Here is a 12,500-nt window from a genome sequence, read left to right on the forward strand (position 1 = left end):
TTGGGTCTTTGATTCGTTGATTTTTTTTTGTGTGGGCTTGCCTAAAATGTGATTCTGAATCTAAGTATGATTAGGGCCATGGCAGTTACTTGTAAACGAAAATACTAAAACCACAAAACACACACTCACACACATACACACACTACACCTGTGCCAGAAGCCGAACACGCTGTTCAGAAAGACACAAATATTGACTTGAGTCAAAAGACAAATCCTTTCAAATACAGAAAAGAAAAGAATATTTCTTATCTTTTTTATGTCTTTGTTCAATATTGTTTATTTTCATATTGACTTTATCACATTTTCTGACTTCTTCTATATTGCACACCAATTTTATTTAGTTTTCTTGTCAGATGCTAATATAAATATTTTTCAGGAATTATTTTTATGAAATCAGAGGTATCAAGAGGCTGAAATCCCATTCTATGCAAACAACAAAAAAAAAACTTAAACTAAAACTTAATCCTAAACTGTCACAGTCAGAAAATAAGATAAAAATTTTAAGGGCCAAAAATATTCAGAAAACTTATTATCTATTTTATAAATAGAGATTTTTCAGCTTTTGCAATAAATGGTTTAAGGAAAACATTGCTTTAATTAACAAAATGAACATGAAAGTGTGTAAATAACATGAAATGGATGAAAGCAAAATTAATATTCCCAATAATTACTTAACTCAAATAAAATCAGTTTGAAGAGTTTATATAATTAACTCAAACAAAAGCAACACAAATTATTATTTTCACTAAATCCCATCCCAAATCCTAAAATCCCAAATCCATCTTTGTTAGTGTCCTGTAGGGGGGGGGATCGGGTAGTGACGGGGCCCGTCGCTTAAAGACATTGCATTGTGGGTAATGTAGGAGCCATGTTGTGTGGCTCGAGGAGGACGAGTATGACGGAGAGATGTCTATGAGGGTCGATATACTTGTTGCATGTTATGACTTTATCCGAAAAGACAGAACGTGGCTGTCTCCTACCTCCTGCCTCACCGTGTCTCTGTGGGAGGAAATCACACCGTGTGGAAGTTCCCAACAACACGGTTCCATTCAAACGGATTAAACACTGCATGTCCCTCAGAGACATTTCATCAACTTTATCATTTTTTGGGACTTAAATAAAACTAACCCGTTGCATTGCAGCTGCAAGCGAACTCCATGCGTGACGACACAAAAACGGAATATGTTTTCGATTGACTCGGGGTGAGTAAGGAATGTCACAATTTACATTTTAGGGCTAAAACCCCAGCAGGGATGAATATAATGTTATACCAGGCCTATACCCGCAGCCTTCCCCAGCTGTCTATCGACTATTACAATCCGTGATAGTCTCTGCCCACAGGTAGGTGTTTAGGGAGGGAGATGGCAGCCTTTTGCTTTCGGTTGCCAAGATGGCGAGTTTTTATTAGACTGAGGAACAAAAGGCTCGCTGGCCACAGGTATAAATAAAATTATAATAATAATGATGATGATGATGCTGGTAGTTCCAGGCGCAGGGGAATGGCATTCCTCTCCCTGGCTCCTGGTCGGCTGACGAGCCTGTGCGCCGATGAGGCAAGAGGGAGAGAAAGTCAGCCGTGACCATCTGGGCCGCCGTCCTTTGGACCACCCGGAAGTTAAAGGGCTAGAGAGTCAGGTACCACCGGGTGATCCAGGCGTTTGTGTCCTTCATGCGGTGGAGCCACTGCAGTGGGGCGTGGTAAGAACAGAGGATGAAAGCATGACCCAGGAGGTAATAGCGGAGGGAACCGATGGCCCACTTGATCGCCAAACACTTCTCCACTGACTGACCTCGACTCCTGCTCTGAGAGCTTGTGGCTGAGGTACAGCACCGGTCGCCCAGTCCCCTCCACATCCTTGTACAAGACCGCACCCAGCCCTCTGTCCGACATGTCGGTCTGCAGACAGAAAGGTCGATAGAAGTTAGGGTTAAACAGCATTGGTTTCCCACAGAGAGCTGACTGGCACTTTTCTGTCCACTGGACAGGTACTAGAGCACCCTTTCAAATTTAGTTGGACAATGGGCTGGTTCGATCCGAAAAGTCAGGGAGAAACCTTCTATAGTAGCCTGCCAGCCCCAAGAACTACTTCACCTCCTTCTTGGTCTTGGTTCTCCGGGTGTTTGTGACCGCAGCGGTTTTATCAAGCATGGCTCGGACCAGGCCTTGACCCTAGTGGTACCCCAGATACTCTACCTCCCTCTGTCCGAGGGCACACTTCTTTGGGTTGGTGGTGAGCCCAGTCCGCCTCAGGAACTCAAGCATTGCACCCACATGCTGCATATGCCGCTACCGGGTGTCGCTGTGAATGATTACGTCATCTAGTTAGGCTACGGCATATGCTACATACGGACGCAGGATGCGTTCCATGAGTCTCTGAAAGGTGGCTGGGGCACGGAACAGCCTGAAGGGAGTGTGAAAAAGGGGTACAAGCCGAGCGAAGTGGAGGATGTCGTCTCTTGGTACAAGGGAATCTGCCGGTAGCCCTTGGTTAAATCCAGTGTCGCGAAAAAACGAGCCGAGCCGAGCCTTGCCAATTCTTGGAAGATTTAGAGCCGGACTTTGGGAGCAACACTAACATCTTGTCTCCTGGTGCAAATTGTCTGAGTTGAGCCCCATGACGTATAAGAGGCGCTGAGATTCCTGAGCCTGGAGTAAATTCTTAAGTGATAATGACCGAATCAGCGCGTGTAACTTTGCTCTCAGTTCCATAAAATACTGTATTTCGTTCTTAATGGTGCTAGGACCTTTCTCCCAGTTTTCTTTAATTAGGTCTAGCACCCCCTGGGGTCTCCTGCCAAGTTCTCCTACGAGTTTAAAGGGAGAAAATCCCATGGAGGCCTGGGGAACCTCGCACTGCAAACAGCAGGAGGTCCAACCACTTGTCCCAATTACGGCTATTGTCTTGAACGAACTTTAGAATCGTGTTTTATAACATTTATTAAAGCGCTCCACCAGACCGTTGGTCTGGGGATGGTGAACGCCGGAACCATCCCCACCTGGTTCCGAATTGAGCGGAGGCTCAGTAACTCGTAAAGTTCCCGGAGTGTACGTGGGTTGGTCCTGGTTGGTCAGAATTTCCTTCGGAATCCCAATTTAGGAGATGACCGGAATAGTGCCTGCGCCACACGTTTGGCCGTAATACTGCGCAGGGGCACTACTTCGGGGTACTGGGTCACATAATCCACCAGGACTAACACAAAATGATACCCGCAGGCACTGCGGTCTAACGGCCCGATGAGGTCCATGCCACATCCATAATGTGACCAGGACCAGGGGGAGGGGCCTCAACGGCGCTCTTGCCGTTGCCGGAGGGTAGAGTAATTGACACTCAGGCACAGCACACCATTTGTGCACATCTGCCCAAATTCCTGGCCATAGAAGCAGGCCATTATCTGCTGTCGTGTTTTATTGTGACCAAGGTGACAAGTTAATAATTCAACAACTGGATTATCTCCTCTCCCGTCTGAGTGTCATGGCTAACATGGCCTAAACACTGAAAAATGGCGTCTTTGCGCATCAATATGGCATCGACTTCATCTACCCCCACAAAGGCCTCACAAAGGGTGTCCTAGGGCGTCTGCTCCAGCAGAAAATTTGCGATACGAAAGGTCAAGGGGACTAGGGGAGAGCTCACTTGGGATTCCATCAGCCCTGCACCTATCGCGCCTCCCAATGACCCCTCCAGATCACCACGGCCCACGCAACACTCACATCTCTATACCGACTGAATGCACTCCCCCAATCTCTCTCATCAACACGTCAAACCCTGGCCAATCCGTGCCCAAAATCAGGAAGTGTGACAGGTGGGAATTAATTGCAGCCTGTACCTGCGACCAGCCCAAGTCCAGCAATGCCTGATGTCTACCCCCCGTAGCATTACTGGTACTTGGTACGCCCCTTCCAGACAGGGGAGGGGTCTGTTCCCCTCCGGGACACCAGAACAGGCTAGGGACCCGGCCCAATCCTGCGTGGGTCCTCTTGCCGGCTCCTGGTTGGAGGCGGCGGGCCAGAGGCCGGTCGCGTTGTGCTCCCGGGAGCGCACACTGGTGAGGACACGCTCCAACTGGCAGCAAAGGAAGTCCCACTCCTCCTTCAGGTCCACGAGGCGTTTCTGCAGCAAGCAGATCAGCTCCGCGCTGCCTTTCACTCAGCACCTTGCACCTCCCGAGTCCCTGTTCACGTGCCACTTGTAGTGGTTTAGGTAGAGCGAGTCCTCTTTGCCCCGGTGTTGCCAACATGGCGAGGGTTTTTATTATATTGAGGAACAAAAGCCTCACAGGCCACAAGCATAAATAATAATAATAATAATAATAATAATAATAATAATAATAATGATGATGGTGATGGTTTCGGGTGCAGGATGAATGGTGTTCCGCTCCCTGGCTCCTGGTCGACCGAAGAGCCCGTGCACCCATCCCCTCTGCAAGACAGACAAACTATTAGAAAAAGCTCCCTGCCACGAGTTGGACCAATCAGCGCCACGCAGGCACTGGTTCGGCCAATTCGAGGCAGCTTGGCAGTTGCGGGAAAGGGAGCCATGCTGTCGTCTGAAGCCGGTGCTTGACCACGCCTCTTGGTCCGCCACACAATCCTTTAATGTTTTTTTTTTTTCATATTCTCCAAGATTAGAGTTCATATACCCTTAAATGTAATGTCCACGGACGAATATTGACTTCATTCAAGATTTAGTTAAGGAATGGAAAGTTTGGAAACTTTTAAGAACATTTGAAACTTTACTTACTTCTACTTGTGGCTTCTAAATCTGTTTATGCGTGGTATAACCATTCGTAGGGTATAACCTATATCGGCACTTTATTGGTGAAATTTAAATACCGATACCGATAGTTCTTCGGAACCCAAAAATCGGCCGATATTATATATCAATAATAATAATCAATCTCTAGCAAGAAAGTCACTTCTGTCAGCACCATGTTGAGTTCCCCAAAGTTCAGTCCTGATTCAAGTTGACACTTTAAAAACTATTGTTATTGCTGTTATATGCTCTTGATGCATTCATGCAAGGTAAAATATCTCCTTATTTCCTTCCTTTTCAGTCATTTATTATCATTATTATTAGTTTCAGTATTCATAGAATTTAACTAAAATCTCTTAGTATCTTTTAGTCAACACAAGCTACTTGTCAGATAGACAAGGATAGAGAAAGATGATTTATTTTAATAATTTATAAAAGAAAATATTCATTTTGTATATACCAAATATTGTTGTTGATATGATTTGAAATAATGTTTTAGAAATGGCTTACACTCAAAAATAGTGAAAATGGGGTTACACGCACAAATAATGGCCCCCTGCAAACCCCGTAAATCTCCAGTACAAAACACCTGTAACACACACACACACACGCGCGCACACACACACACACACACACACACGCACACACACACACACACACACGCACACGCACACATACACACACACCCGCTCACACCAGAAGTGAGGTGGCAGGTAGCGACAAGAAGCAAAGGAGAGCGACAGAGAGCGACCTCTGAGACGAGCGAAGGTTGAGCGGAGTTCAACTTTATTCAAATGATCTGTGACGCGGGGCAACGATAATGCATTTCCACTGGATTCAACTAATGAACCCTGAACAACCCCTTCTCTTTGGTTCCTACAAAACTTTTGTTCCCAAAATGGAGGAAGAAACGTATTGTTGCGGGAGCCGGGTTCCCCGTACTTTGTGATAATAATGCTATTCATTTACAGATTAATTGAATTTATTTATTCATCAAAAAAAAAAAATTATGGAAGATAATTTGGGAGGTAGTTGGGATCCCTGGTAAGGGTGGAGCCGAATCCGAGTACAGTATTCGGCAAAACACAAATAGCGGGTTTTTACAAATATTTATTTCCTACAAATATTTTTAAATTATTTGTTTTCGGGAAGAACTCACCACAAACCAAGTCGGTCGCGGAAAATCCCCAGCGCTCGCCTTGTTTCTGGTGTTCTTGTGCGCCTGTCTCAGGCAGCTGGATTTACAGGGAGGTTTACTTATTTTTATTTGTACAGATTATTTTTGGTTTGTCTATATTCTGTCTGTTCAGCATCCTCCAATTATTATTGTTATTATTCGTTTAGAGTTTGATTTATTGGTCTGAGAGTGTATTAGGACTGAATGTTAGTTTTAAAATGATTTTCTTTTCAACCAATGTTTATGGTTATACATGTTTATTGCTGCGTTTATGAAAACCATAAACCAATATTACATTCAAGTGTTTATAATTGTTATAATAGTTTATTGAAGAACACTTATAGTAACACTTCAATATCCTAAAATTAGAAATGTAATTAAAACAAAAACAGGATTGTTTTCCCACTTTTTCCTATTTCCACTTTTATTCAAATACAAATAAAAAAAGTCATTTTGCTGCCTCAACAAATACAGATACAACTACAAATGCTGGGCTCCCTGCAACTTATATGATTTAGACTACTGTATGTGCGTTTACACACTCACACACATCCACAAAGAGAGAGAGAAAGGAGGTTGCAATGTTTTGTTATTGTATTTTAAGAGTGCAAGAGAAAATGGAAGGGACAAATAGAGAAGGGAGAGAAAGAGAGGAGCAGGAGGGGTGCAGGGGCAGCGGGAACACACTTGATTTGTGGGGGGTAATGTTGCATTTATTAACATATTAAATCTTATATTGTATTTTATAAATAAATATTAAAATAGCCGTGTCACTTGAAAATAAATATATTTGCAAACAACATCTAAATAAATTAATGCAGCTATATGCACATTAAACTGTTTGTACGCTGCTATGGCAACTACTATGCAGGCTTGAGTTGGGTAGTGAGTGAGGAAAGCTCTGTGGCGGTTGAGCGTACAGAGGGGATTAAATGTCTTCTGGTGTGAGCGTACGGCTACTATGAAGGACATCCCTCAGCGGCTCATTGTAGCTGCTCATGCTGCAGTTTTTCTTAAAAAACACAGTTAAAGGCGTCTTAAAGCAGTCAGAGAAGCAACGGGAGCACATGGGGTGCGACCAGGGGGGCTGGCCGGTGTGTGTGTGTGTGTGTGTGTGTGTGTGTGTGTGTGTGTGTGTGTGTGTGTGCGCATGCACGTCTGTGTGTGTGTGTGTGTGTGTGTGTGTGCACATTTCATCACCGAAAGCCACGAGACGGATCTGACACAAATACTTTCAGAATACAGTCTCACAGTGAATCAATGCTCCATCTGGCCGCCTTTTGATTATTGACAAACTAAAATGCAAATGAGGCCTATTTATGTTTTTTTTATTTTTTTTTACAATGGAAAAGGCTGTGGGGAATTCACAGCCTACTGTATAACGCTCCGCAGCGCTACAGTTCCAAAGAAATAGAAAATGCCTCCAGTCTCCAGTTTGTCGGCGTGTTGGAGTCTATCTGGGGGATTTGAAACTTCTAGGATTCTCTAATCAGAGCACGGTGAGAGATTTGCCTCAGAGCCGAAATCAATTGTCTATTTGTTCGAGGGTAAGCTTTTGAATCACACATTTTACCACATATGACCCAAGCACTCTCCCCCTGCAACTCCCTGGAGGGGGGTGGGGGGGTGGGGAGGGGGGGGGGATCTCCATTGCCTCCCCTCCTCCTCTCCCCAGCACACAAACAGCAAACCCTCATTTTTCGGCCATCAGACACATCACAGCCGCTTAATGAGCTTGACGTGCGGCTGCGTGGAAACACAGTTGAAAAGTCATTGTCTTTGACGCACGCAATTAAAACTGTATTAACTGTCAATGAAGCTCCGCGCAACTGCGCGTGATTTATTGCGTCAAAACAAGAGAAAAATATGTTTAATTTCATTTTCAGCACAACAAACCGTATAGTGGACTGTCATTCCCCGGGAGGAGAGAGGGATTAGCATATTATTATTACGCATCGTACATTATACTATTATACATCACCAGCTGTACTTCAATTTGTCATGAAATATAAATATGTATGTCCCAATGCCTGATGCTGCATTTGGAGATTAATGTGGACACTTATTTTCCTGTGCATATATATATACAGTACATATATATATATATATATATATATATATATATATATATATATATATATATATATATATATATATATACAGTGTAAAGGAGGCTAAGTCCCTCTGTGTTCAGTTATGCTTTGCATTTACACCCCCTCCTGTTTAGTTTTTTTCATGACTTAAAGAGTCATACAAAATCCCTGAAATGTGTGTGTGTGTGTGTGTGTGTGTGTGTGTGTGTGTGTGTGTGTGTGTGTGTGTGTGTGTGTGTGTGTGTGTGTGTGTGTGTGTGTGTGTTTCTGTGTGTGTGTGTGTGTGTGTGTGTGTGTGCGCACGCACGGTGTTTCTGTTTGGGTCCTCCTGTCGTGTGTGTGTGTGTGTGTGTGCATCATAGGACGATAGCATGAATGCGCGAATAGTTATCTCTGTCCTTCTTTGCCCGGCAACTTAAATCTAATCGCCGGGTTTGGTGTGAAGGTGACTTCATTTACATACAGTAGCAATCTCTCCTCTTCCCTCTTCCCTCCGTGTTTCAGTTTCCCCCTGTATCTCCTTTTCTCACTCCCACGCTTTCTCTCCGACTGCACGTTATCTCCACCCGCACAAGAACTCAAACCTATGCTTGTTTGATTTCTCTCTCTCTCTCTCTCTCTCTCTCTCTCTCTCTCTCTCTCTCTCTCTCTCTGTCCCACACACACTCACACAGGCCATGGCAGCGCCTCTGTGTTTCACCTGATGAATGAATTCATACACTCCTTATAATGAGTCTGTGCTCTTCTGTGCGCTTCCTGCCTTTGATTGCATTATCCAGCGTGTGGGCTAATAATGTGTGGAGAATCGCGGCTGACGTGCGCTGCAGACTAATGTCCGCGGCAGCGGCACTCAAATAGAGTGTGACAGATGTGAGAGACACCGCAGGACGATGCGTCCACCCCCGGCTGCCCATCAATCACCAGCCACTGACACCTTCCCACAATGCCACGGGGCGCCCGCTGTGAATATTTAATGCATAGCAAGGCGTCCCCACGCTCTTATTGGCTCCCCGGGGACATTGAAAAGGCTCAGGTGTCCGACCGCGAGAGGTCATTAGCGATAATCTCCCAATCATGTCTACATATATACCTGGAAGTGCTTGCACGTGTGTGGATTTGCGCTCGCGCACTTGTGACGATGTGTGTGGGTGCATCTGAGTGTGGTTTTGTGTGCTCGTGCTTGGTCCATTTAAATGGATATCGTGATTACCAGGATGCATACTATTCGGAGGTTGCAAAGTATCTTCCCCTTATGCTATGCATGCTGGGTAGGGAGCCTAGAGTTAGTAATGGACTATTTAGCATTGTGTGGAAGTGGGCTTGTTGTGTTGCATTATCTGCCATACCATCCAATAATTACTCACCCTTACACTCATCTTCCCACTACTTATGTCCAGCCCACACTAGCACTGCTGAGCAGAACGCATTCAGTATACTATACATGTACCTGTGTGTGTGTGTGTGTGTGTGGGCATGTGCACGTGCGCATGTACGTTTGAATGGTCTGCCGGTGAGTGCCCATGTGAGTGTGTGTGCGTGTGTGGATCGTGTTGTTTTATAGCCCCGAGGAGGTCAGAGGTGTTTATACGAGAGAGGTGACTCCCTTATTGCTTCCATAACCTGAGTAGATCATGGGAAACCCTGTCATTTACCCTGAATGGGAGCATCTGGCCAGCAGTAAATGTAATGTTCTGAAATGAAATGAAAGCCCGTACGGTTGAGCAGACAGGTCAGAACCGGCCCGGCGCTTTTGCGGCTCCGGCCGGTCCAGGCTGGTCCAGGCCGGTCTAGGCTGGTCCAGGCCCCCACACAGGGGTGGTAAGGAAGAAGGCCGTCTTCAGGCTGGCGCCGTAATGAATAATTACAGGGTGTCGATAGTGTTATCATTAAAATAATGATGGTGTCTTTCTCATGATCAAATAATTTAATCAATCATTCTGACTTTTTTTTCCCTTATTTAATTGCAAGAGTAAAACAAATTAAACACATTTTTAGTTAAGAATAAGTGAAAGTAGTTCTCCAATACAACGTACAGTAAAAATGTACTACATCTACTAACTGTTGTAGTGTTATAATAACTCAAAATGTTATAATATATAATATATATGATATGTAAAATTAAATATTATAAAATAAATAATACCGTACTGTAGGATATAGTAAGGTCAGACTTCCCTGCAAACTTCAAAAATCCTATCAATGGAAAACGTGCACTTTTGTTCTTGTTACTTTGCTGCCTTAATCCCGACCCTACCCTAACAGCTCTGACTTCCAGCTCTTCCAGCTGGCGGTTGTAAGCAGCTGTGCGAGTCACCATTAGCAACTGGAAACATTTCACAGATGCACTTGCTCAGTAGTCGGTTTCCCTCTCGGTCTTGGCTGGCTTTGGTTGTTTCTTGCAGTTACCCTCTGTGGTCCAAAAACAGTCTCCAGCATACCTGATCAAAGCATAGCCCCAAACACCCCTCGCAGTGTGCCGCTGCACGACGCAGCCAACACATCTTTCCTGTATTCCACATTTATTCTGGATTTTTTTTTTGCACCGTAGTTATACAAGTACGACTCAAACTTTACAAAACTTAAAAAAAAAAAGTGGGGGGGGGGGGTCCATAATGCCCGCTGCGCAGAAGTTTCCGAAGCTACATATGATCGCCAGTTGTGCTAGGGCAAACAGGGACGCTGCATGGCGCCTCCCTCATATTCGTATTCATATTCATATTCGCATTCATACAAATGGAGTCAAATGATGGCTCTTCAACAGCATAATTAAAATGCCACGCCATCTACAATGTCTTCTGTGCAGATGTTTCGGGAGAAGCCTGGTTGCCTTCCGAAATGCGGTTGTCGAGAACCATAGCCGAGTGCACCACGGTATACAGGGAAGTTGTATCATTTCAGTTCCCCTCGGGGATTCCTACTAACGTCAGGAAAATATAAACAGAGGGCAAAGTAAGCTCGGCCGCTCCAGCTGGTGACAGAAATACAGAAAACTTGACGATCGTTGTGAACATCGAAGACACACCAAGTCTCGGACTTGGATAAATGTCTGCCCGTGCTTGTGAGGTTGAAAATTGGTAAAAAGAAAAAAAAAAAGTTCCTTTGACCACGGTGTCGGCTCAAGAGGCTTGCATCGCAACCGGGAGGTGCCTGCTCGTGGCGGCGATGGCGGTGATGGTATCGAGGGGGACTGTGACACTATGAATAGCGCACGCGGAGGCATCCGTCACCTGCGCTGGCCGGCGTACGGCGGGTGAGGTGGGAAAGTGGGCGTTGCATAATTTTTTTAAGGACCGAGCGTCTTTCTCCCCCTCTCTCTTCCTGTCCTCCTCCCGCTGGCCCAACTCTGCGTTCGGCCGTTCTCTGATTAGAATTTCCAGGGCTGGCTAAACTCCCCCCACCCCCATAAATCCAATAGTCACCATGAGTCATTGAATTGGTAAAGCGGCTGAACACGTTGTTATGCGAGGATAGGGAGGGAGGAGGGAGCACCAACATCTATGTGTGTGTGTGTGTGTGTGTGTGTGTGTGTGTATGTGTGTGTGCGCCTGCGTATCTGTATGTGTGTGTGTGCGTGCGTGTGTGTGTGTGTGTGTGTGTGTGCGTGTGTGTGTGTGTGTGTGTGTGTGTGTGTGTGTGTGTGTGTGTGTGTGTGTACGCGTGCATATCTGTGTGTGTGTGTGTGTGTGTGTGTGTGTGTGTGTGTGTGTGTGTGTGTGGCTGTGTGTGCATGTGTGTGTGATTTGGGAGGGGGCTGTCTCAATGGCCGCAAGAGTGTAATGTCCTGTGATATTGATGACAATAGAGGTAGAATAATTGAAGAAATAATCACAGGTTTGGCTCTGATTGATTGCGCTGTCACAGTAGTGTACGCCACAGCAAACCTGGCAGGAAGAAACCTGATCGTCCACCCTGATCCGACTCCCAGTCTCCTGTAATTACATGCAAGGCAACTGAACATCCCTCTGCTTGTGTCGTCCACAGGAACTCCACGTACTGCATGAAGGTGTCCATGTCCCTGACGGTGGCCGAAAACGACACGGACCTGTGCTACAACGCCAACATGAGGAGGACGGAGAAGGCGGAGCTCAGCAAGAACAAAGACATACTCTGTCCGGACATCGACGACTACGTTGAGCCCGGCAAAGAGCCCGACATCACCTGGTACAAGGTGGGGCTCCTCCTGTTCTCATGCGCTGTGCTTTTGGGTCATTTGAATATCTGCCTCTGGTGCGTTTATTTGGAATTCCTTTTTTCGCTCCAAGCCGGTATCGGCGTTGAGGGATAAAAAATAAAAAAAAGCGGGGCATCTGTCTTTGTGATTATACGAGCAAGAAATAATTTAGGATGGTTCATTACTTTGTTTTCATCTAATTCCTCAGCTGTTGATGTTTAAAAAAAAAACGCATTTGTTTGCCAGTTCTGGATCATTCATGCTGATTATACAGTATATGGGATGCGGAAAAGACGTCGCTGAAT

The 12,500-nt window shown here is 45.3% G+C and overlaps 1 protein-coding gene across 1 annotated transcript in view; it reads left to right on the forward strand.

Moving 5' to 3' along the window:
• il1rapl1a (interleukin 1 receptor accessory protein-like 1a) overlaps positions 1 to 12,500 on the forward strand; it is a gene marked incomplete at both ends in the record, with an annotated part of 137,372 nt that overhangs the window by 45,893 nt on the left and 78,979 nt on the right. The window contains one exon of the mRNA XM_080019041.1: positions 12,006 to 12,192. Within this exon, the coding sequence (XP_079875167.1) occupies positions 12,006 to 12,192 (187 nt within the window). The remainder of the gene's footprint in view (positions 1 to 12,005; positions 12,193 to 12,500) is intronic.

The sequence above is a fragment of the Zeus faber genome (assembly GCF_960531495.2).
Source record: "Zeus faber genome assembly, chromosome: 18".
NCBI classification, from domain to species: Eukaryota; Metazoa; Chordata; class Actinopteri; order Zeiformes; family Zeidae; genus Zeus; species Zeus faber.